This window comes from Nothobranchius furzeri, chromosome 1, assembly GCF_043380555.1.
Source record: "Nothobranchius furzeri strain GRZ-AD chromosome 1, NfurGRZ-RIMD1, whole genome shotgun sequence".
Taxonomy (NCBI): Eukaryota; Metazoa; Chordata; class Actinopteri; order Cyprinodontiformes; family Nothobranchiidae; genus Nothobranchius; species Nothobranchius furzeri.
In genome coordinates, this window is record NC_091741.1 from 47724875 (window position 1) to 47751085 (window position 26211).

The window sequence follows — 26211 nt, forward strand, 5'->3', positions numbered from 1 at the left end:
GTGAGGATTGGGACGTAGATCGACCGGTAAATCGAGAGCCTGGCTTTCTGGCTCAGCTCCCTCTTCACCACGACAGATCGGCTCAGTGTCCACATCACTGCAGATGCTGAACCAATCCGCCGGTCGAGTTTCTTTTTGTCTTTAGTTTAATTGTTACATGGGTCCCTTTATTAACATTACCTACTAAGCATTAATAAACTATTAAAGTAACAACATCTTAATGATAAAATCAAGTAATGCATTACTAAGCAGACACCACCCCTTGCCCTTTATTAACAAATCTATCCTTTGTTTATTAATGTTTAATAATGCACCAAGTAATGCTAATAAAGGGACCCGTGTTGTAAAGTGTTTCTGTTACGTTTTTACAAATATTTCACTATAAAGTAGTCCGCAACAGCTGGGAACTCCAACATGGTTGTGTGATATTTGTTTTTTTGAATATTGAGATTTCTCGGCCTCTACTTGCCTTCCTTCCTTCCTGCTTCCTCTCCATAATTAACATCAACATTAGCTTTTACTGTTTTAGGTTCTTTCAAACAAAGCCAGCCTAAAGTCAATTTAGAAAAAGACAAAATGTGAATAATATGTGCAAACAAAGTGGAATGTGCAAAGTTTGTCGTGAACAGAAATAATATATATACTATATTAATATATATAGTCAAATATTTACAAATCCTGTAAACATTTTTGCTTTTTACAAAAGCTTTTCTCTGAGGTGAGGAGGTTCCGAATCATTGGTTTAGCTGATGGAGCTAAAAGTAAAGGCTGACTATTAGCGCTGGCCTGGAGTAATCGATGACTTCTGGTGTGTGTGTGTGTGTGTGTGTGTGTGTGTGTGTGTGTGTGTGTGTGTGTGTGTGTGTGTGTGTGTGTGTGTGTGTGTGTGTGTGTGTCCATGCCCACAGAGGCAGATTCCAGCCCACTTGTGTATTTTCAGATGGAAGGTCCCCTTCAGCTCTCCACTCTTAACAGTTTTACTAACAACTGTCCAGATTTGTATTGTGGTCCAGATTTCCTAGAAGTTTTCAACATTTCTGAGCAGAATCCTTGCGATCAGTCTCAGACGGAGGAGCTCCTCATGGAAAACACAAGTTGGGACTATAAATAACAAACTCTGCAGGACAAAAGGTGAGTGGTAGATATTATACATACATATGTATATAATACTAGTTAGTGTTTCAACTGTCTGTCATCAGACTGTCTGCAGCATTATTGCTTTATGTTTACTTGCTGATTGTTTCCTTGCATTTTAATTTCCATAACAGCTCAAGCAGATGTGTTATTGTGTGCAAGCTTGCTTGTTTTTCACTAGCAATTTGTTGAATTGGTGCATGTTAGCTGAATTTACTGGCTGCTGTACAGATGTTCATGTACCAGTTTTCTGGTTTTTATATATGCAACACTGTTTAGCAGCAGACATTGTGAAATGGAAAATTTTATGTTTTATTTGTCATGTAGTGCCCAGATCATCGTTGCAATGAGAATGGGTTCTCAACCGACTCATCTGGTTAAATAAAGGTTAAATCAAATGTAATGGATACGATGGGATCTGTATGACTGACTATTTTATAAGTTTAATGTTTGAGTTTGGAACTGAAGCCCGTGGTTTTTAACACTGCTGAACCAAGAAGAATCTGCAAGAACTTTAAGTTTGAATTCATTAATTTAAAAATGCTCCTAAAATTGTGAAACTTCACATGAAAACTCTACTAATCAAACATAGAAAATGAAATGAATACCACATGTATCTGTTATTTACCGTTTTGCTTTGAATAAAAACAATCTACAAAATATCTAAAAAATAGAGCCAAAGCGTGGGATCTTTTAATTATTTCATCTTTGTAGAAACGTTTCCACTTTGTGAGCTGATGAAGTGGCGTGTGTGTGTGTCTGTGGCAGTGAATGCCCACTAGGTGTCTCTCTCTCTCTCTGTGTGTGTGTGTATGTGTGTGTGTGTGTGTGTGTGTGTGTGTGTGTGTGTGTGTGTGTGCTGCAGATGCTCTTCCTCCTCCAATCACAGCACAACAAAAAAATCATCCAACTATAACTTTATGTTCCTTCCTTCTCTCTTGATATCATTCTCATCATTGCTTCTACCAGTTTTCGTTTTCTACTGGTGTTCAAGATAGGAAGACTAAACTGACAGAGACTAAGTAATGCTGGGTTGGAGAAAACGGGACTGGAAAGAATAATAAAAAATAAAAATACATGGAAAACAACACAAATAGAAAAGAACAAACGTCAGAAAAGCAACAGAAGATAAAAACGAGGGATCAGGGTTGTGTTTGTAAAATGTAAGAGGGGTGGGGAGAGAGAGAAAGGAGGGATGATGGGAGGAGGAGTTTAATCCTGTCTGGATTATGGTATAAAGTGGTAGAGAAGCAGAGGAGGAGATACTCCACAGAGAGAGGAAGTCCCACAAACCATTCATCAATCCATCATCTTACTTTCTGCATTTTCTTTTTGTTCTGGTTTTTCTTTTGGAATTGAGAGGGTCAGAGGGAGCAGCAAGGAAAATCTAATCTTTTTCAGGGGGATGTGAAGAATGTGTTTTTGCTTTTCTGGACATGTGTCAGAAGAGGACTGATGGTCTATGACTTTCCAAAACCTTTTTAACACTTTCCTGCTGGATCCAAGAGGGAAAACATGGAAGAAAGAAGCAGATTATGGAAGTGAAAGAAATCAGAGACCGAGTCCAGTTGAAGGAGGTGTAGGATGGCAGGACTCCACCGTGTCCCCCTGTTCGTAAAAGTGACCTTTGACACCCGAGACAAAAACTTTCCAGGCTTTTTTCATGCTCCTGGATCCACAGCTCAGCTGACATCACATCATTCATTCAGTTATTTTTTAATTCAAGATTTATCACCGTTCCAGACCAACACACCGGGTTATTAGTTTTGTGAACATGACCTAGTGAGTACCATCTTGTTCTGCCTGGAAATGTTCAGTTCCTCGTGTTTTTAATAATCTTTTTAATCTTGTATCATCTTCTTGTTTTATTGCTTTTCTTTGATTTACTGCTGAATTTCCCACTTTTCCCCCCACACACGTCTATTTTCACTTTCAATATCCTGCTAAAAGATTGTATTTTTAAACCAAACTCATTCATGAATGCATGTTTTTATTATGATGGGACATCACTATTCAGAAAACAAGGCTGGGTTGTAACAATGAATTTTGTTCCCTCTCCTTTTAGGATTGGTTGATTTTTATATTTTAGGTGTAAGCTTTACCTGCCAAGATCACCTTTTGTTTGTATTTTCTTCCGTACTTGTTTATTGTCATTTATAAGTAATAGCTACTCTCTTAAGTCTAAAAACACTCAAGAACTGCATAATCAAATGCCAGTGAGATGCTTAGCTACTTCTGCATACCTCCCAAACCTGGAGATATACACGTGGACCTCAGATGCAGAGGAAGCTGAACAGAGCTAATAAAATTAAATAACTTCCACGTCTTTGTCAGAAATATGATTAAAAAAAGAACAGTAATACCGTTGTCTAATTAAACTGTCATTAGTAAAATACTTTGCAGAGTGAGCTAGCATTACTAGAAGAATGTTTCCCACCCCCAGGTGCAGAGACTTAAGCAATAGTGACAAAATGGATAAACATTTTTAGCAGAAACATGGCAACAGAAGATTGGTAATGCAATTCTTTAATTAAATTAATCATGTGTAGCATTGATAACAAAAATTCCCTTTTTTTAGCTAAATTAGCAAAAACTGTCCAGTTAGCAGCTTAGTGTTGTGCCACTTACAAAGCTAATAAAGTAAAACATGTTTTTTTCAACAGTAATGGAGACTAAACAGAGTTAAAATGTGTAGTAAACGACCTTCATTTGTTCATCGAAAAAGAAAGGGAAAAAAATAAACTGGCAAAAATATTTCAGTTTAATTTGGGGGGGGAAAGTTTCCGGTTAGCTACTTAGCTGTTTTAGCTTTCCTACCATAGTTTACAGATGGTGAACTCGGAGACTCAAACTGCTAAAATGTTAGAAAATACCTTCATTTTTTTTATGCCAGAATGGTAATGCTGCTATTAATTATTCATAAATAGCACAATGCTTTCTTGATAATTATCTGTTAGCTTAATTTTATTTAGCCTTTTTTAAGGAAAACTTTATTGATACTTTTTCACGTTACAAACAGAGTTGTTTGATTCTAACTTTTGTAATATTTGTTATTTACGTTTCATGACTTATAAATTTGTTGGTTCACACAATAACCAATGTTCCCATTTTGGAACCGGATTGTCAACTTTTAATTCCTTTTTTGTCTTTGAGGCAGTTTGCAACATTTGCTGGACTGATGCAAATGGCAGCAGCTGCACAGATGAGCCGCTGGAGTATGGGAAAGGCTGGGAATGCCATCAAATCACACATAAGTGGGCCATGTGGGCGGAGGCTGGTGGTGCTGATGTGGATTATCCTCTCCAGCTCACTGTGCCTGATGGTGGATGGGCAGATGAAGATCCCACCAGAAACGTGAGTACAGCTGCAGTAGAAAACTGACCAGATATTCAACCATCAGCCTATCATTATGCAAAACTCTTTCTGGTCAATTTTTTTAATGTCAGTGTTTCCTCTTTCAAAATAAAAATTAATGTTCTGCCATTCAGCTGTAAAAGCACCTATTCCTTGATTATGTTTACTATTTATTTAGGTTATTTCCTGTGTGCACCCTTCTGAGCAGCATTGTTCTTTAAACCATGCTATGATGGATGAGTCAGTGGCATTTTCCTGATTTGGCTGATTACTCAAGATGCATACTGTATGGGCCATCTGTTCACCTGTGGGCTTCAGCTTACTGCCAAACTCCCTTTTTGAGTTCAGTAAAGAGATGTTTGATGTATTAATCTGGCTAATTTACATTAGATTATTTACATTTTCTAGTTGGACATTTATTACCTTACAGTGTTGGAAGCATATCAGCAAAATATTTCAATGAAGTTAAAAAATTCTAATGTGTGTGTGGGTTTTTTTTTTTTTTTTTTTTTTTTTTACACAATATCTAACCTAACTAAGGTGAAGCTGAATTTCAGTAAGACACTAATCTGAATCGTTCAGGTTCTGAATTTCATATTTATATTTACTGGGGAAAAAAATCCCATCTCACCCTCCACGGGTGGTCTCATTCTTCCAAACTTGTGTCCTCTACCAGAGACCTGGGAGCTTGAGGGTTCTGCGCAGTATCTGAGCTGTTCCTAGAACTGCGCTTATCTAGACCGAGATGTCGGATGTTTTTCCTGGGATCTGCTTTAGCCACTCCTCCAGTTTGGGGGTTACTGCCCTGAGTGCCCCAATGACCACGGGCACCACTGATGTCTTCACTCTCCAAACTTTCTCAAGTTCTTCTTTGAGGCCCTGGTACTTCTCCAGTTTCTCATGTTCCTTTTTCCTGATGTTACATCACTTGGTATTGCCACATCAACCACAACAACCATCCTCTGTTGTTTGTCCACCACCACAATATCTGGTTGGTTCGCCATCACCATTTTCTTGTCTGGATCTGCCTCAGGAGCTTGGCTCACTGGTTCTCTACCACCGTGTTTCCCACTTTGACTTTAGGGCTTCCAGTCCATACTCTGCACAGATGTTTCTGTACACTATGCCATGTATGCTCTCCCTTCCAGCGTCTTACATCCTGCAGTTATGTAGTGGATTGTCTCAGGGAGCTCTTCGCATAGTCTACACCAGTGGTCCTCAATAGGCGGCCTGCGGAACCCCTCTTTGTGGCCCCCGAGCCCCACCACGCTTCGTAGCTATACACTCTTGGGCCACTTTATTGGGTACACCTTGCTGGTACTGGGTTGGACCCCTTTTTGCCTTCAGAACTGCCTTAATTCTTTGTGGCGTAGATTCAACAAGGTACTGAAAACATTCCTCACAGATTTTGGTCCACATTGACATGACAGCATAACGCAGTTGCTGCAGATTTGTCGACTGCACATCCATGATGCAAATCTCCCGTTCCACCACATCCCAAAGGTGCTCTATTGGATTGAGATCTGGTGACTGTGAAGACCATTGTATACATTGAGTAAAGTGAACTCAATGTCTTGTTCAAGAAATCAGTCTGAGATGATTTGAGCTTTATGACACGGCACATTATCCTGCTGGAAGTAGCCATCAGAAGATGGGTACACTGGGGTCATAAGGGGATGGACATGGTCAGCAACATTACTCAGGCTGTGGTGATGCAACGATGATCAGTTAGTACTCTAAAGGGCCCAAAGTGTGCCAAGAAAATGTCCCCCACACCACCACCAGCCTGAACTGTTGATACAAGGCAGGATGGATCCATGCTTTTATGTTGTTGAAGCCAAATTCTGACCCTTCCATCCGAACGTTGCAGCAGAAATCGAGTCTCGTCAGACCAGGATACATTTTCCAATCTTCTATTGTCCCTTTTTGGTGAGCCTGTGTGAATTGTAGCCTCAGTTTCCTGTTCTTAGCTGACAGGAGTGGCACCCGGTGTGATCTTCTGCTACTGTAGTCCATCTGCCTCAAGGTTCAACATGTTGTGCTTTCAGAGATGCTCTTCTGCATACCTTGGTTGTAACGAGTGGTTATTTAAGTTACTGTTGCCTTTCTATCAACTCATCCAGTCTGGCCATTTCCCCCCAACCTCTGGCATCAACAAGGCATTTTCACCTACAGAACTGCCTCTCGCTGGATGCTTTGCCTATTTCGGACCATTCTCTGTACACCCTAGAGACTGTTGTGTGTGACAATCCCAGAAGGTCAGCAGTTTCTGAAATACTCAGACCAGCCCGTCTAGCACCAACAATCATGCCATGTTAAAAGTCACTTCAAATCACCTCTCTTCCCCGTTCTGAAGCTCGGTTTGAACTGCAGCAGATCGTCTCAATCATGTCAACATGCCTAAATGCATTGAGTACGGGATGGGCTGTACATTGATTTTAAATGAATATTTGTATGACTCTTGAGTTTTAGTTTCACTTCTTAATCTTATTGAATTTGTGTGATATGTGCTCAGTTTCCCCCATTTAGACATTTTTATGTTGTACGTGTTTGCTTTTTCATCTTTTAACATCATTTAAATGTCCTGCTGAGCAAAAACATGAGAAGATCAATGAAGCCCTGTGAAACAGAGCTGATTCGTGTGTGTGTGTGTGTGTGTGTGTGTGTGTGTGTGTGTGTGTGTGTGTGTGTGTGTGTGTGTGTGTGTGTGTGTGTGTGTGTGTGTGTGTGTGTGTGATTGCACACACCTGAGAGAGATACAAGCAGTTATTCACAGATTATTAATCCTTCAGGATCTTCGTGTTTTTTATAAATATGAACTTTTCACTCAGGTCAGTAGATCGAATATTCATCTGCTTCAGAGCAGAAATTCGATGATGTTTTAGTCTCACTAAACTCCAAACACAACCGCACAGCTGGAGGGGTAAATGTGCTGCCTGTCAGCAGGCTAGTGTGACTGAGAATTAAAGCTCTGAGACGGCTGACTTTAGCAGGTCAGCACAGTTCACAGAACACAAAATTCATTACTCTGCTGGGGAAGATTTAGCAGCAGGGCCCGTTTTTCTCTGGGAGGCCAAGGCTGCAACATTTTAGGTCAGAAGGGTCAACTCTTTAGCTTCAACATCACTCTGCTGCCATGGCAACCGCCGCCCCGTCCTTTCACTATTTATCATTCTGCGTCTTCTTCTTATCATTTTCCTTAGTTTTTTTCATCAATACATCAATAAATTTTAGTTTATTTTTCATTTTTACTTATATCTTTGTTTTTTGCAAGGAAGGAAAAGTTGACCAAAGGAACGTCCTGATGTTCTGCAGTTGGGAGATGCAGATTTGAGTCCTGGCTACAGCCTTTTCTGTGTGGAGTTTGCATGTTCTCCTCATGCATGCCTGGGTTAGATCAGGAAAATGTTTCTACGAAATAATTAACAAATACATTTTTTTCACCAGTGCTTAATAAAAACTGCATCCAGGTTCTTGACACGTTTGTGTTGTCAGTATTGAACTTAATGTCATTTCCACCTAATAATTCTTCATGTGTGCAATCTGCTTAGAACAGCTGGCAATAGTAAAAATCAGCTTTTGTATTAATAGAAATGTCATCTGACCCTACTGCACACATTTGATTTTTCAATAATCACTAAATAAAAAGCCCAACAATCCTTTGGGTTTTGAACAGTGAAGCATTTGTTTACATATTTTAGGGCTCCCATGTTAGAGTGGACACTCTCATTTTGCACTGAACAGATCAACAAGTCGAACAAACAAACAGCCAGTCGTCAGTACTGATGCTGGCAGGCTGGCTGTGAGATCCCTGCCAGTGCTAACAGGGAGCTGGCTGACTCCCCATAGGTTGGGCCATCTGTCACATCCTGTCTACGCTTACTGCACCTCAGTTCCGTTCACATGGAGGGTTTCAGAATTACGGCATGTTATTAGGCACAAAATAAGTCCTTGGCCCGGTAGACAGCCACTTCCGCTGTCACCGTCACCGTGATCCATTAGGATCTGCTACTGATGAAAGAACGATTGTTTTGGTGTTGAAGGCAACTAACATATGCAAAAAACATAAATGCATGCAGATAAAAACATCTGAACATATGGTAAATGGCTTGTATTTGTAACACGTTTACATGTGCAGTGGACATTTGCTGCTATAGTCTGTTGAGGATGGCGAGCACACTCACACACGTTGACCTATGCTGCAGGGTCTTTGTTTTGATGGATCGCAGCCTCCTGCTGCCAGAGGGAAGAGGCTGAAACAGGATGTGTCCTGGGTGGGAAGGGTTAGCTACAATCTGTCTTGCCTACCTTAAAGTTCTGGAGGTGTGCAGGTCTGGTATAGTGCATGTTGTGGATTGGAGAATGCACCGGAGCCGTTTTTAGTCTTTGACGGTGGCTGTGGAGAAGTGAACCAGAATTTTCATTGTCAGGTTGCATGTGAGCAACTGCTTCAGAAAAAACAACAACCTATGTTGTGCTTTTTTGACAAATGAGGTTATGTTATGTTCCCCCCTGATGTGAGCTGTCAAAGTTCTTTCATGATTTCATGGTTTCAATGACAGTGTCTCTCAATGTATACAATGGTCTTCACAGTCACCAGATCTCAATCCAGTGGAGCACCTTTGGGATGTAGTGGAACGGGAGATTCACATCATGAATGTGCAGCTGACAAATCTGCAGCAACTGCGTGATGCTGTCATGTCAATATGGACCAGAGTCTCTGCTGTTATTACGTGCAGCTCATGGCAAGGCAAAGGAGCTTTATTTTATAGCACATTTCATACACAGAAGCAATTCAGTATGCTCTCCAGGAGCAAGAACAGCAAGAATTTAAAAGATTACAATCAACATGACAACACTAAACAGCAGATTTTAAAATCTAATTTAAAATACACAAATAAAATTAGAGTTAAGAATAAGATAAAAAGGCAGTGCAGAAGGTGCAGCATAAGAAACATTCATTCAAAGGCTAATGAATACATGAAAGGTTTCAATTTTGATTTAAAAGTTAGAGTCAGGGCACATTTGAGGTCAAAAGGAAGCGGATTCCTTCAGTGCTACGATTAAAACACAACCTGACACCAAAATAAAAGCAGTTTGCCCCTTAAATAATGAAATAACAATGAATACAAATTATTTTTTAATATTTGGTTCGCTTTTGATCACAGTGTGTAATGCCAGCATTCCCCACTGTTAAATGAAGAAAATGGTTTTATTTTGATAGTGGGTTGGCTAATTAGCATTTTGACGGATTTTGAAGTCTGAAGAAAAATAACAACAAAAACTAAATGCACAGCAAATTTTACAAGTTGCACTGAGTTATTTACACTTCGGGCAACTTTGTATTTTTTTATTTGTATTTCTGATATAAACCTCTGCAGTTATGAGCTTCCTCCTCAGCCGTTCAAAGCATAACAGTTTGCGACGCAATGCATTGTGGGATGCCTTGCTGGCCAAATCCACAGAAGGACGCATCTAATGCACCCTTGATGTAACAGGCGGAGCAAGAACAATCCGGGAACTCTGAGCATACTTGCATGAAAGTGTTCTAGGAACAAAACAGTACTTGGGCCAATATTGGTGACATTTCACAAGGAAGTGAGTACACGTGTAGAGACAAGTACGCATATTGAGAAACAGCCCCGGTTTTGTTCTGACTCATGGTTCTACCAGCTGACTCTTTCCTGAGGATCTCAGCCCTGCTGGGTGCATATACTGCAAGGAGATCCAAAGTGTATTTTGGTCCCACACCGTTGAGTGATTTCTAAACTAAATGAAGCACTTTGAAATTGATACTGGTAATCAGTGTCGCGATTAAAGAACCTGACAGATGTACTCGGTTCTCTTGGTTCTTGTTAAGACTAGCAGCATTCTGAATTAACCGCCTCACAGTTTTTTTGGGAGTATCCAGCCAAGAGACCACTGCAGTAGTCCAGTCTGCTGGAGATGAACACATGAATGAGTTTCTCTAGATCTGGTCTGGACACAAGACCTCTGATTCTTGCTGTTTGATGGAGATGAAAAAATGCTGATGCCTTAATGTGACCGGTGAAGCTCAGATCTGAGTCAATTAGGACACCAAGATTTCTAACCTTTGTCTTAATTCCTCTGGAGCCAAGTTTAACAACAACCTCCATCCTATCCCTCTTATTTCTGAAGACAATAACTTCAGTCTGTATTTGTTTAACTGAAGGAAGTCTGACTGCATAAACACCATATCTTTGGGATGTCATCAAGTTGTTTGTTTTTCCATCAGAAGTAGCATCCAGTGATGTTTTCTCTGTTTCCAGTGTGCAGCAGTGGGCCGTCTCATTTGGAAAAGAGATGGCTGCGTTGTCCACGAGATACTCTGGAGCTAAACTTTTACAAAAGGTCAGTCATCATCACACACTCCCACCAACGTTGATTAAATTCAGGATTTTAGCAGAAAATGGTTGCCAGTATTTATAATGTCTGCTGCTACCACTAAGCTAAAGGAGAAGCGTTTCTTTTCTCCACATTTTTGATGTAAACGTAAAATGATTCACAATTTGCTTATTCATGTTTATTACTTAAACTTTTTTTACACTACTGAGTTGCGTGCATTAGCTGTTCAACATCTGCATGAGGCCCACAGCCAATCTGGTGACATGGTTACCCCAAACACCATCCAGATATGTCTTTTAGTAATTAGTACGTGCAATCCTTCTCTGCATGCTACCCTGCAGAATCCCCAGCAGGCCTTTTCACCATCTGCTATGATCAAATCGTGTCTTTGCAGATGAATTACACAATTTGTTCTGTGCAATGCATGATACATTTTTACCTCCATGTGCTGTAAAAATGAATCTGATGTCTAGATTTAGATGCTTCCTTTAAAAGTATTTTTACTGGTTTTCTAGGTATTAGGTTGGTTTTGATTAATGTTATTGAGCTTATTGTGACGCTTATCTTTTCATGAAGCTGCAAGTGCTTAAAAAACTGTTTATTAAATACATTTTTAAGCAAGAACTGATCAATCACCAGCTTTTCCAATTAAAGGTGTTTTAGTTAAATGTTTGACTCTGCCTCATTCTTTGTGCAGTATTAGTGAGTTTCTGTTTGATGATTGTAAAATATTTAGGGTTTTATTTTTTATTTTGAGTCAACAAAAAGCTTTTGATAACCCTTTCACTTCTATTTGCTAGTTTTCTTTGTGTGGTTCCAGTGAAAGATGAATTAAAAGCGATTAAATGATAAATTGGGTAACTTTTTTGGCAAAGTTTCATAAAAAATCTGCTTTTTAAACTTTTTGCTGAATTTTGAACTTTTTGTTTAAAATACAACAGTGATGGAAATGTGAATAAACACATTTTCACATTTGACAAGAAATCAGATTTTGAGTTAAATTACAAAAAGAGACTAACACAAGAAAGTCCCATAATGACTATTGAAGCACTCGCATGTGATATTTGTCATTAGCCATGCTAACATGTCTAAAAGCTAACGTTGGCACAGGCTAAGCAGACAATTTAACAAAAACAAGGACAGGTTTTACTTTAAACAAGAAAATACAACATCGGTGTTCTTTTCATTGATCTGAATCAAAAGAAATCATATTCTTGTAAAAGTTGTTGAGCTGTTTGAGAGCAGCTGAACAAAAGTGACAGCTGCGTGCAGCCAGAAAATCATTCTGTAACCGCTTTAATGCAAAAACCTTAGAAAGCATTTTGATCAATCTGTAGATACATATTATTGAGTTTGTGTTTGTTTTGTCTCATGAACGATCATTTTCTTTACTCTTGAATGCAGAAATCACAAGAAAAAAAGAGAAGAATGATCTTACTCCAATCAATTTTTAAAAGACACTTTTTCTTTCGTAACAGCAGACCAACATTTATTTGGTTTCAGTGTGACCTAAAATTTGTTTTGCTAACGTGCTGAAATAGCAAGTGAGCTGAGCTTGAGTGATTTGTTTAAATATTTTTCTGTTTTGAAGAAATACAAAGACGTTGAGGGCGTGGTGAAGATAGAGGAGGTAAACGGTGAAGAGCTGGTGAAGAAGTTTGCCGAGGAAATGGAAGAGATGCTTGGGAGGAAAATGAAATCTGTAAAGGTGATCTGTAATTACCCATATCATGTTCAAATATGCTTTTGTGTTCAAGTTTAATTAATGTTTATCATACCCTTAATAGAAAGCTTCCCGAATAGCCTCTATTTGGAGAAATAGAGGTTAGCCTCTTCAGCACTGATGCACTAAGGCACGGCCAAAGCCGGAGTGTAACGTTGATGTTTTGATATAGCACCAACCTTCAAACTCATATAACAATTCATAGGTTTTATAAACCTTTACACCACTGTCATTTCGACAGCACACAGATGTTTACGTCAAATCCAAAATTAAGTTTTACCTGCAATGACAAAACTCCAGATTGCTGTTTTAAGACCTAATCAGATCATAAAAATGTTAGATAATTCAGCACCGCGTACGCTGTAGAGGACATTTCAATGCTGTCTTTACCACATGTTTTGTAACAGAGGTTAGCAGAAGCAGCAGAAGATGCTGACCTTGACCACGAGTACAACGAAACATTAGAGGTAAGTGATTATGTGTTTGTAGGAACCTTGCAACATACAGTTTGTATGTTCATGCGTTCTTTATTTTTTCCCTTCAGTTTGACTACTACAACTCCCTGTTAATCAACAAAGTGGACGAGGATGGGAATCCTGTGCCGCTTGGTGGAGAATTCCCCTTGGAGCAAAATGAACATTTCAATAAACTGCCAGTCAACACACAGCAAAGCAACATACAAGTTCCCACTAATGTCTACAATCAACGTAAAATAAACATTAAACACTCGATGTTGCCGTCAAATTCACTATACTTTAGGGAAAATACCTATTTTTTCTCTTCCTGTTGGTTCTGCAGATACAGATATTCTGAATGGAGTCTACATGTCTGAGGCCCTGAATGACATTTTTATTGAGAACTTCCAAAAGGATCCCACTCTTACCTGGCAGTACTTTGGCAGCTCCACGGGCTTCTTCAGGCTTTATCCAGGTATGATTTTGATGCTTGATGATATTTTGATCAGATCTCTTAGGATGACATGTTGGGCTGCAGATACTTTTCAACTTACCAAATTCAGCCTGAGTGTAAATCTGACCACAGCTCAATGCTAGTGTGTATGATTATGTGAAACATATCAGAGCTATTCCTTTTTCCCTGCAGGAATCCAGTGGACTCCAGATGAAAACGGTGTGGTCACATTTGACTGTAGAAACAGAAACTGGTAAGGCAGCTGATGCCAGCCCTTATTTTTATGGCTTTATGAAAAGCCTTCCTTTATCAGCGACTGTTTGACAAATGCATGGTTTCGAATTAGCAGCAGAGACCGATTAGCTACTCAGCTCCATAAATGAGACTTTTACTACTTGTTCACTTTGCTGAATATCCTAAAATGCACTTCTAAGACAGTCTGGAAAGCTATCCTGTACATGCATACAGGGAGCCTAAGTCACTTCTGCACCATGGGTTCCTGGAAGAACAAAAAAATGAATGCAAGTCAATGGGGTGAAAAACGCTATTTTCTAATTCAATTCAATTCAATTCAACAATACTTTATTAATCCCAGAGGGAAATTAGATTCCGCTTGTTTTGTGCCATGGATTTCACATATGATGTCCGTGAATTTTAAAGACACATTTTGATACCAAGAGCACGCTTATTTTCGAACAGAGGATACGTTATTTTTGGTTTTGTGCGAAAATAAGTCCATAACTACAAATGCGCCCCACGAAAGTGACGCCATCGAACCAGACACGGAGAAAACTGAGGAAATAGGGCTGTAAGTTCAGCAAACTTCCCACAGGAGGAAATAACCACCATAAATCTGGTCATGTGGTAAGTAGCAGCTACTTTGGGGAGAGGAGATCATGTGGTGACGTCACATATGCGACATGCCGATTTCTAGTTTGTAGTCATGCTAATTATGAACTTTTACAAGCTGATAAATCTCAAAGTACGTGACTGGCGTGGCCAAAACACCGATCATTACTTTTCATTTAAACTAGTACAACATATGTGTGATCCAGGGTCTAAGTAAAGCAGATTAGAAAATAGCGTTTTTAGCCCCGTTGACTTGCATTCATTTTTTTGTTCTTCCGGGGATCCGTGAGCCGGAAGTAGATTTAGGCTCCCTATAATCCAGCTCGACCCAGATACCTCGACAATGGGTAGGCTACTTTTGTCTCTCAATCTATAGAATATTTTCCCAAATCTTGGGAATTATCACCATGTGTTTAAGCCAATGTGATAAAAACAAGTGCGTTATTCCATTTTTGGTTCTTTTTTAAAACACAGAAAAAGTTTCTCTTTACCTTGCTGACAGTTTCATTTGTGGCTGCAAACATCCTCAGAGCTGACGCTGATGGTGGCGTCACTTCCTACTCCGTTTATCCACGGGCAGCAGAGGACATTGTTGCCCTCTGCTGCCCGCTCTCCCCTCTCCGATGATGCAGTCCCATGCGCCCAATTGTGTTATTTCTGGTTAGCAGAGATTTAGGTCTCAGAGCTCTTCCATGGGTTACTTGTTCCCACTTACTTTACAAGACTATTCAGTCATGAACCTGCAGTGATTTAGGATTATTTAGTCCTTACATTTCTTAAGAATATGTAATGCTGTGTTTTTTTTTTTTTTCAGATCTCTTAGCTGATCTCATGTTGTCACTCTGGTTTTATTAAAGGGGTTTCCTCATTTTACAGCTTTAACAGTAATGATGTCTGAGTGTGGCTGGTGAAACTGGGCTCAGCTTTCTAAATTATGATCTCAGATAATTGACGATTAACAAGAGGCACAGTAACATTTTTGTACAAGGCTAGGTTGGTTTGGATCGATATTTCTTTCCTTACTAAATGAAATCATCATTTGAAAACTGCACTTGTATTTACTTTTGATAAATGACCCGCACTTATATAGCGCCCCTCAGAGTAAGGACTCCAAAGCGCTTTACACTACAGTGTATCATTCATCCATTCACACACTGGTGGTGATGAGCTATGATGTAGCCACAGCTGCCCTGGGGCGCACTGACAGAGGCGAGGCTGCCGAGCACTGGCGCCACCAGTCCCTCCGACCACCACCAGCAGGCAACGTGGGTTAAGTGTCTTGCCCAAGGACACAACAGCAGAATTCTCTGTCCAGAGCCGGGATCGAACCTGCAACCTTCCGATTACTGGACAACCCGCTCAACCTGTTGAGCTACTGCTGCCCCAATGTCCTAATGTCCAGAACATGTCCGGAAGAGGGGGATTAAGGGTTGAGATTGTCATTAAGCAGAGACAGACAGGCCTGCGTCAGCTCCTCTGGAAACATTTGCAACCAAACAAGCAGATCTTCCACTCTTATTAAGGCTTCCACTGCATGGTCACAACCTGTGTCCAAAACTATAGATTCAGTGTTAAAAGTGGCTCATACAAGGTTCTTTGTGTTAGCAGCTGTTCTTTAGAGTCTTAAGAAGCAGAAAAGGAGGTTCCAGGAAGGCTGTGTTCTTCTCAGGGAAACAGGAAAGTCTTGGAAAGCAGAAATTAAGTAGCTAAACGTCTAAGTTCCTGAAAGCTTCTGATCACAGCTGCTACAGGGGAAATCGCATTTATGCTAATGAGCTTAGAAACTCGGGGATGGCAATAAAGAGATGACAGGAAGCAGGAACAGAAGAACAGAGGAACAAATAAAAGGATCAAGCTTGCTCCTGTGTCTGTTCCTAGAATACAGGATCACATGACACATTAAGTTCAGTCCATGTGTTAGATAGACTTGCTGTTGCTTTCTGAGTGTAATTTGCCTTTCTGCGTGTTTTTAGGTACATTCAGGCAGCTACTTCTCCCAAAGATGTGATCATCGTCGTGGACGTCAGTGGCAGCATGAAGGGCCTCAGAATGACAATAGCAAAACACACAATCAATACAATCCTGGATACACTGGGAGAAAATGACTTTGTCAACATCATAGCTGTGAGTGTACACAGTTTCAACTCAGTTCAATTCAGTTTATTTATCCATCCATCCATTCGTTTTCAGCCGCTTTTCCAGAGTTGGGTCGCGGGGGCAGCAGCCTAAGCCCAGAGGCCAAGACTTCCCTCTCCCCAGCTAACTCTTTTCATACGCTTGTATCTGCTATTTCGTCACTACCCAAAGCTCGTGACCAAAGGTGAGGGTAGGAACGTAGATCGGCCAATAAATCTAGAGCTTTGCCTTCCGGCTCAGCTCTCTGTTCACCAGGACAGATTGGTACAACGCCTGCATCCCTGCAGAAGCAGTGCCAATTCGCTTATCGATCTTACGCTCCATTTTTCCCTCACTTGTGAACAAGCGAGATACTTAAACTCCTCCACTTGAGGTAGGACCTCGTCCCTGACTGTCACACAACCTCCCTCTCAGCCGTCAACCTCCTCTAGGGAGGCAACGCAGAGCCGCTCAGACTCCATTACCCAACATCCCCAGCGCCAGGCTTCCGTTTCACGTCACCCGCCAATTCTATATAAGGAAGTGCCGCACAACGTCGGCTCACTCAGTCATCGTTCTAACCGAACCTAACCTAGAGTCCAAACGAGATCAGCTCAGATCACGAGGCCTGTTCAGACCAGACCAGCCAGATCTCAGAATCCTGCCTGTTCGTACAGATCAGCTTCAGACCAGGAGTCGCCGTGTTCAGCTGTGTCACCATACAGCTGCGCACCCGGCTCCCAGATTAAACAGCGTGTCCATTCACCCCGGCGTCAGTCACTCCGCGCTTGGGTTAAAAGCCACGCCACATCCAAACTCTCGCCCAGCTCGAGTCATCCCGTTACACTGACCTGGAGATGTCATTCTACCCTTTTACAATTTTGGACCATGGTCTCGGATTTAGAGGAACTAGAAATTCTGTCCAAAACAGATATGAACAGAATTATCAGTTTATTTATTATTTATTTATTTATTTATTTATTCACAGCACCAGTCATCTCAAGGCACTTTACAAAGTAAACCTTCCAAATGAACCGAGTTACCAGTGCACTGAGTTCCTACTGAAGGAAACCCAGCAGATTGCATCGACTCACTGACTTCACTTCACTGTCACGCAGTGCATTTATGTGGACATCAGAAAACTGAACTGTTGCCTTTAAATCTATTTAAAAAAATCTCTCCCATCCACTGCATTCCACTGTGGAGACCATGGACAGCTCCTTCAGAGGCAGACTGAGACATCCCAGATGAAAAACAGAATGCTACCATAGGTCATTCATCCCCTCTGCAGTGATAGTGTATATAACTCCTCAGTTTAAGCGGCACTGGCATTATCCTGGTACAAAATAACACCACTGCATAGTTCATAATGTGTTGAATACTCGTTCAATACCGGATTTACATTGTGTGTCTTTGTCTCTTGCAGTATGCTGCATATTGTTGGAACCCACGTTTTTTCCTTTTTCATTTGTGGTTTTTAGCGGTCGAAGTAATATGTACCTTTGTTATTATTTTTTCTTCAAATTATTCTCTTAAGTGTTTGTGCTTCTGTAACAAGCAAATTTCCCCACCGTGTGATCAATAAAATCTATTCTATTCTATTCTAAACACGTTAGTCTCGCTGAAGGCGAACAGGTTCTAATCGTGCTGAAGCACCAAGACAATATGGTGCGAAAATTACTTCATCTGCGTATTCTGTTAAGCTTAAAAGTCTTCCAACTGGGGGACGGGGCTGGGTTGAAAGGTTTGGCGGGGCAGGATATGGTCCCCAGGCTGGCAGTTGAGATTAACTGCTCTAGATTGACCTTGATTAACTTAGATGCGCATGTAAACACACTGAGTGACTTTACAGCAATCCCCATTCTAAGCAAGCATGTAGCGAGAGTGGAGAGGAAAACTCCCCTTCAACCCTCCCACTGTCCTAATGGGTGTGACCCTGCGAGGAAAGTTGACCATTGAGCAGGGTTGATGGTTTATCCCTTGGGTCCATGTGGCAGGGGTGAGGAGTGAGCACCACCTCACCCCTGCCACGTGGACCTCCAGTGGGAGGGTTAACAGGAAGAGACCTCCAACAGTACCTGGGTCAGTATGAGCAGCCATCTGCAGCGACTCACTGGGGATATGAGAAGAAAGATTAGACACACACACAAAAAAAGAGATGAACTAGTAGTAGCACTTTCTATGTTAAAGAGAGTAAAAAGGAGAGGGGGAATGTTCAGTGGATTGCACTAGTGGGCCAGCTTGTTTATGCACAAGTTAAATCTAACTCTTTTTGGCATGAGGACTATGTAAGGAATAAATGTAAATAAAAATGTCATCTTTTAGCTTTTATTCTGATTCGAAATGTCAAAGCAGGTTGATCATCAGGATTGGCCCATAACCTATGAAGATATCAATATTCTTATATATGAAATTCTAAAAAATTATTACTAGTTTACCAAAGTCTAAACAAGCTAAACACATATTTTATTATAAATATTACTCATGATGAGTCATTCTGACGTTGCTTGTTGGCTAAAATGTTTTGATTTCTCTCTCCAGTACAGTGACTATGTTCGGTACGTGGAGCCCTGTTTTAAAGGCATCCTTGTCCAGGCTGATCTGGATAACAGAGAGGTAACACACACACACACACTCACGTGTGCACGCACACGCACGCACACACACAGCCAGACGCACACAGGCTCACAACTAATTAATACAATTAGCTTCTGCTGACCTATTCTGACTAATCACTTGATAAAGGTTCATGTGGTGCCTGAAACATCTCAGAGAAAGTGCTCTGTCAGGCAGCATTGTGTTACAGCTCCTGTTCATTATTTTCAGTCTGATTGTGAATATGTAATTGGCTCTTTTTTAATTTCAGACTCAAAATGACAGCTCCCTTTGCCATTAAAATAAACTATTATTCAGTTTGTGCAAGGACTGGGAAATATTGTTCATCTTTGTGTTTCCAGGTTATCACTTAATAATTAACAAAATACTCCCATTTAATTTATGTTAGCAAATATTGGCAATGTATTTTTTACTGTTTTAACACATATTTTGCATACATTTTTATATGATAATACCTATTATATTATTTTCTTTATATATATATATATATATATATATATATATATATATATATATATTCCTGTTAGAACAAGGCTACTGAGTCATTCTTTTTTCTACTACATAATCTTCTACACTCCAAACTATTTGTAATGGAAATGAAGGGTATTACAATTTAATTAATGACCAGAGATATTAATGATCCATACCTGGCATGGATCCCATCTCTGGACACTGGGCTTTTCTTGAATCAGAAGAGTGTTCTTTTGATTACAGGGAAATTTAAATTAAACACTTTGCATGAACTGAGAGACAAGAGAAGAGAGAGAGACCTCGGAACGTTTAAGAAAAATGTATTATCTAAATTATTTTAAACAATTAACAGGACTAACTCTAGTGATGGATGCGAATGCAATGTAATGAGGTGGAGTGTGTGTTGGTGCGATGTCAGTTCAGAACCTCCGTCTGGAGAAGCGAGTCTGAGTGGGAGATGTTGTTTTGCTCCTAACTGATCGACGTTTGAACTTTAGTCAGGAAAGACATGAGACGCTATGTGTGCCGTTTTACATTACCCGTCAGGGACTCCCGTGTTAGATCAGGCTGCCAGGTCCTCGGACCCTCCTTTGGTACTGGAGCCGATGAAACAGCGTCGACAGCACGACAAACCAGTCTATGGATAGTCTCCAGGTAAAATCGGCAGGTGTTTCACAGCGTCAAAGGGACCCCCCTTTGGGTCAGCGAGTTCAGCTTTTATTCTGAAGGAACCGTTGTTTTGGTAACAACGACAGGATTTTCCAGCTTGACAGTTCTCAGCTTAAAAGTAAAACGTACAGATGGCCAGTCCGTACTTCACTTAGCAATGATGGACATCAGATGATCGTGAGAGCTGGCTGAATACTGAACTCAAAATGGCGTTGTTCTGTTTTATTCATCTTGGTTGTTTACGATTCTGGACGAATCGCAGTAGACAGATTAAATAAACACCACAGAGACTCTGCCACGCTTCAGAATGAAGGTTCTGATTGGATGAGTAAACAATGTGTCATGCGTTGACATTACGTGAATCAGGATGTCTAGTGCAGTTAGACCAAAGTCATATTACTCATTAAACATATTGATCATAACATTGTGATTTCACAGATCGGTCACATGGTTATTATTGACTAACAGTTGTTTTGATTCGCTTTATTAAAATAGAGTTCTTTGATTAATTAAAAGAAAAGCGTTCTTCTTTCTTCTGTCTTCTTGCTGGAATGTAAACATTAGAAGTGAATGCACACTGGCACTGTGTCACAAGGACAGCTGTTAGAGGGGAGAAATGGTTCCTTCATCACGTTACGTATGGATGGACAATATATCGGCATCAATATCGATATCGGCCGATGTTAGTCATTTTTTAAATATCGTATCGGTCCGATAAATAAAACCGGGCCGACATTAACAACAGATATTTTTTCCATCTCGTCTCCATTTGTTTGCGTGTTTCAGAGGGTGACAGGGTGATGTGTATGTGTTTAGTCATGTGAACAGTGAATTAAATCCTCTCAAAAGTGCAAATGTGTGTGTTGTGTGTACATAATAATGTAAATTCAGCTTTAATAATGTTCATTTTATACAAAATCAGCTGATATATCGGTATCGGCAAATATCGGTTATCGGCCATAACAGTGACCTTAATATCATATTGGCCCAAAAATGTAGAAAATTCTAGTTTCTGTAAATAGCGCACTGGTGTATTTTGCCCCCCGAATACAACTTCCTACTAGAGATCACTGCAAATGTATTGATTTAAGTGTTTCTCACCTTTAAATACATTTTAAACTCCTACAAATTGTTTAAATGGCATGTTTATTTGTTATTGTGTGCCTCTACTTCTGTTGTAAACTGCATTTATAATATTATAGACAGGAATTTCTCTCTTTTTTTTGGCATCCATTCATATTTTTTATTTAACATCCTTAAAGGCACACTTGGCAGTTTTGCTTTCTTTTGGCAACCCTTAGAGTCTGTTTAGTAGAACCAAAAGCGAAACTTATCTCCCCACTGCACGTTTGTCATCTTACCACCTTAATCTCCTGAGCTTTGCTTAGTGTCCACAGGAGTGATTCATAACTAAATCAAACAAATCAAATGATCTAAAACATGCAGGAAACTTGCTGGAAGCAGACTCCAGCGACATGCATATTAGCTCAATTTTTGTTTTTTGTCCAACAGACCGGACCAGCACTCTGAAGTTGCAACCGCAGTATTCTGGCCACTAAAGGCAGTGGAGGTCGTCTGAGTGACATTTCATTAACGCGTCATTTTAACACATACTGGCTCCAAAAAATGATTTCAAAATATGAAAAAGTTGCAAAAAATGATTTCAAAATATGAAAAAGTTGCAAAGTATGGCTCTAAAGTGCATTTTATTAAATCTAAAATACCCCCCAAAATTGGAAAGAAAGTGATTATCAAAAAGAATGAAAATGCTTTTAATCCCTGCACTCTAAATACATCATCATTAAAATTTTTGCTGACTAATTTGTCAAATAACAACTATTTTATCATCTTTTTTATTTTACACGTACGTCACCAGTAATATGTCACATTTATGTGGCTGCATCCTGTTTTTCTCCGCATCACTCAGTCTGTTTTCATAACCCAACACATGCTTTGTGTGCGCTGAATGGCCTTTATCTGTGTGTATGTTGGGTGGACATATGGCCTACTTTTCACTCCCCTCCACATCTGTGCAGATCAGGTGAGGTCACTGGCCGCTGACAATTTTAAGCACATCACATGACCAATAAGCATGAGATTTGATTGGCTAAGGGGTTAGAGAATCTAGCTGCAGGAAAAATAGGCTTACAGATGTTATGAGGCACATTTGTTCCAGCTGTAGTAGGGATGCACTCAGCCATCAGTTTTCCAAACAACTGAAAAACAAAAGTGACACAAGCAAAAGATAAATGCTTTAAAAATACATTTAGATTTAGATAAGATGCTTCTTATAACTATTATGTGTGATTCAAGTCTACATTAGGAAGAAAATTCCTCAACAAGGTGACCATTTCTCACTGTGTTTGTGGGAATCCGTGTGCATGTGTTAATTAATCCTGATTACCTCCTGGCGTTGTTGTAATTCCGCTTTTATTTGTCGGTGTGCCAAGAAGCTTGGGATAATCCCTTTATTCCCTTATGTTTCCTCTCTCCTGAGGACCAAATCACCTGCATTTACACACATCAGCGTACAGTTGATCATGCCCGGTTATTTGATTTGTGTGTTCCCAGCATTTTAAGCATTTGGTGGATGAGCTTCATGTCAAAGGAGAGGGGAAAGTGAAAAATGCAATGAAGGAATCGTTCAGGATCCTTAATGAGGTTTGTTAAAACTGTTTAATTAACACATTTCAGCATTTTGGTTGCAAGAAACACAAGAAACAAGGAGAAGTGAGAAAATGCACAGGCAGCAACTCAAACTGCAGATTCGTGTGTGTTTGTGAAGGCTGCTGCACTGGGACAAGGCAGCTTGTGCAACCAGGCCATCATGCTTATAACAGACGGCGCCATGGAGGATTTCAAGGATGTTTTTGAAGAGTTCAACTGGCCAGAACGACGAGTATTACACACACTCACAAAATTAATCCCAAAATGTCCACAGACTCAAGAAACAATTTTCATGAGTTGTATGAGCGGAAATGTTTGTAACATTTAATTTCTGTCCAACTGTTGTTTCAGGTCCGCGTGTTCACTTATCTCATTGGACGTGAGCTGACTTTTGCTGAAAATGTCAAATGGATTGCTTGCAACAACAAGGGTACAAAAAAATAAAATATTTCTAATCTTTTATCATTTTTAATCTAGTAAAGAAAATAGAAGTTATTTCATCACCATCTGCAGCGCTGCATCGGAGGTCAGTTGCTGCCCTCTTGTGATTTACCCAGCGTCATGCAACAGCTTGCACCAAACAATCACATTCTTCCACTGTAAGAACATAAAGCATGTGACTATAACTGATTATCAGCACACTGATGTCGTAAAACGTCCTATTTCCTATTTTGGAATTATTTGATTAGTTTTACAGCAGGGATGGTATTAATGCTTTACTTTTCACTTTAAAAGTTTAGAATAAAATTAAATAAAAATAAAATGCCTTTGTTAATGAATTAATTACTTTTATTCCAGCAAAAGGCAACAGTAAAGGGAATAATGTTACTTGACTTACTTATATGTCTTGCAGGTTATTACACACATGTGTCTACACTGGCTGATGTCCAGGAAAATGTCATGGAGTACCTCCATGTTCTCAGCAGGCCGATGGTCATCAACCATGACCATGATATCATCTGGACAGAGGCCTACATGGACAGTGTGGTCGGTCTTCTCCTCCTAACCTTCATGAGTTTTTATGCATTAAACATTTTAACCATCTGCTGGTTTGGAAACATTTACACACATTTCTGTTTGAGTCACTTCAAGATACCCTGCCAGACATACCGTTTATTATGGTAACCATGTGACTTTCTCAAAGTATTTTTATAAAATTACACAAATGTCTGATTTACTATAGAGACAAAAACATGAGCTTTAGTTTTATAACATGTTTTATTAATTATTGGGATTATTTATTAAAGATGTGGGACTCTGAAAAGCCATTTTTTAATGATTATTTCCTATTATTATTGGTCATTGTGAGTTTTTAATGCAGGCTGAACATAAAATAGTCTCCTACTCCTATCTCCTGCATTAGCTTCTGATAGAAAATAGACAATTTATCTCTAGGATTAGAAAAGCCTGACAGATCTACGTCACACCGTCACTTAACATTCATGGACTCCATCTTGACTCCCCACGGAGAAGGATGTTGTTGGTTTAACGTCCAGGAAAAAGCAGAGATCATCCCGACTAGTAGAAGCTAACTGTTAGCGTTATAGCAACTCCACCACAAAGCAGAAGCTCCTCCAGGCTATTTGTGGAGATAAAACACAGAGTCATGTTGCTGTTATCCAATCAGAGGCGAGATGTCCAAATATCAGAAAATAAGACACCACCGGTTAAGCTCTCCTCTGATGTTGCTTGTTCTAGTTCTAGAAATAAGCACACACACACACACACACACACACACACACACACACACACACACACACACACACACACACTTTTACTTTAATATAGGCAAGAGTAACCATATTTTATTCGGTTCATGTTTGTGTGGAAATGGTTGCCTCATATTAAGAAACACCACTCACTATATAACTCACCATAGGTTGATTTTCACATTTGACCACAGTAGCAACAAAAATATTAAAAACTTTTTATTAAAGATAAAGTCCCATTAGTCATTATCGTACACCGGTGAAATTACATCTCTGTATTTGACCCATGCCCATTGGGAGCGGTGGGCTGCAGCAGTGGTCGTGCTTGGGAACCATTTGGTGGTTTAACCCACCAATCCAACCCCTTAAAGCTGAGAGTCATGCGGGGAGGCGTTGGGTCCTATTTTTAAAGTCTTTGGTATGACCTAACCAGGATTTGAACCCCGTTATCACAGTCCCAGGGTGGACACTCATACCACTAGGCCACTGAGAAGGTTATAATGATTTAAACATGTTCGAAAACTGCCTTTAACATCAGCACATGTTTGAGGTTACCTGAGAAGGTTGCATTATTCAGATCAAAACAGAATAAACCATGACACTCATCTACATAAAGCTTTAGAACACATTTTAAACAGATATTTTAGATGAATGACCGTGGATTCAGGATAAATATCACTGATGCACCTCCTTAACAGTAATAGCAGCACGATTCTGTCCAGTTTTTAGTAGTATTCCCTTTAATGTGTCCTCTGTATCGAGCTACAATCTCATCTCTATCATTTTTTCTTTTATTCTAGTTTTTTCATTTATTCATGCATTACATCTCATGTCTTCTTCATGCTTGTTGTTTTTCCATTCTCATCTCTAGCTCCCTAATAAAGATGAGGTAATCTTATGTGGAGCTTTGTGTCTGCCCTATACTGTGTAAAGTAGCTGTGTAGATGTCGTGTAAAGCACTTTGCTCACGAGCAAACCTGAGTTTAGTGAGTTTTAAGCTTCTGTTTTTCCTAATGAAACGCTGGGTGTTGAGGATGTTAGCTCATGCTAAAGGTAGCCAGTTGTGCTTTCAGAGAGTTTGTTTATATAACAGCTCAAATTTATCATTAGTTTTATTTTAGACTTTAGGAGCTCGTCACTGCTGCTTTGATCTAAAATGAACCATTTTTGCATTACAATTGGAAAACTCTAGTGATTGTGGGGGTTTAATCCACACTGGAAATTAGCACCTAAAAATGATTCGTCTCATTGCTACAGTGACAATAAAGGCTTTAAAATGTAGGTTTTTAATTTTTCTTTCACTTATTGTCAACTTGTTCACCTCTATTCCATCTCCTTTGTTCCCCATTCAAATCAGTCATTTCTATTTGTTTTTAATATATGTATAAGCTGTTTTTTTCACGTAAAAATAAAATATAAAGAAAAAATGCTGTTGAGGAAGGAAACTTCTTTTGTTTCTGTTGTAGATGTTCAACACTCAAGCACAAAGCTTGCTCCTGATGACATCAGTAGCTATGCCAGTGTTTAGCAAAAAGGAAGAGACTGTAAGTCAGAATTTTCTAACCTCACTTAAGCTCACATTTAAGCCCACAAAGGTGTTGCTATCACAAATCTTCTATCTTGCTTGTT

The 26211-nt window shown here is 39.8% G+C and overlaps 1 protein-coding gene across 5 annotated transcripts in view; it reads left to right on the plus strand.

Moving 5' to 3' along the window:
* Positions 1-2367: 2367 nt before the first annotated feature.
* Positions 2368-26211, plus strand: part of cacna2d4a (calcium channel, voltage-dependent, alpha 2/delta subunit 4a) — a 110501-nt gene continuing 86657 nt past the window's right edge. For 4 of the 5 annotated variants that reach the window (XM_070548969.1, XM_070548971.1, XM_070548972.1 and 1 more), the window contains exons 1-15: positions 2368-2916; positions 4288-4488; positions 10779-10860; positions 12446-12562; positions 12985-13044; positions 13122-13284; positions 13376-13507; positions 13679-13739; positions 16309-16459; positions 18992-19066; positions 22778-22867; positions 22992-23105; positions 23225-23303; positions 23727-23860; positions 26049-26126. In XM_070548969.1, coding sequence (XP_070405070.1) covers positions 4313-4488; positions 10779-10860; positions 12446-12562; positions 12985-13044; positions 13122-13284; positions 13376-13507; positions 13679-13739; positions 16309-16459; positions 18992-19066; positions 22778-22867; positions 22992-23105; positions 23225-23303; positions 23727-23860; positions 26049-26126 — 1512 coding nt within the window. In that variant the 5' untranslated portion in view covers positions 2368-2916; positions 4288-4312. The remainder of the gene's footprint in view (positions 2917-4287; positions 4489-10778; positions 10861-12445; positions 12563-12984; positions 13045-13121; positions 13285-13375; positions 13508-13678; positions 13740-16308; positions 16460-18991; positions 19067-22777; positions 22868-22991; positions 23106-23224; positions 23304-23726; positions 23861-26048; positions 26127-26211) is intronic. The other variant, XM_070548970.1, reaches the window with a different exon arrangement.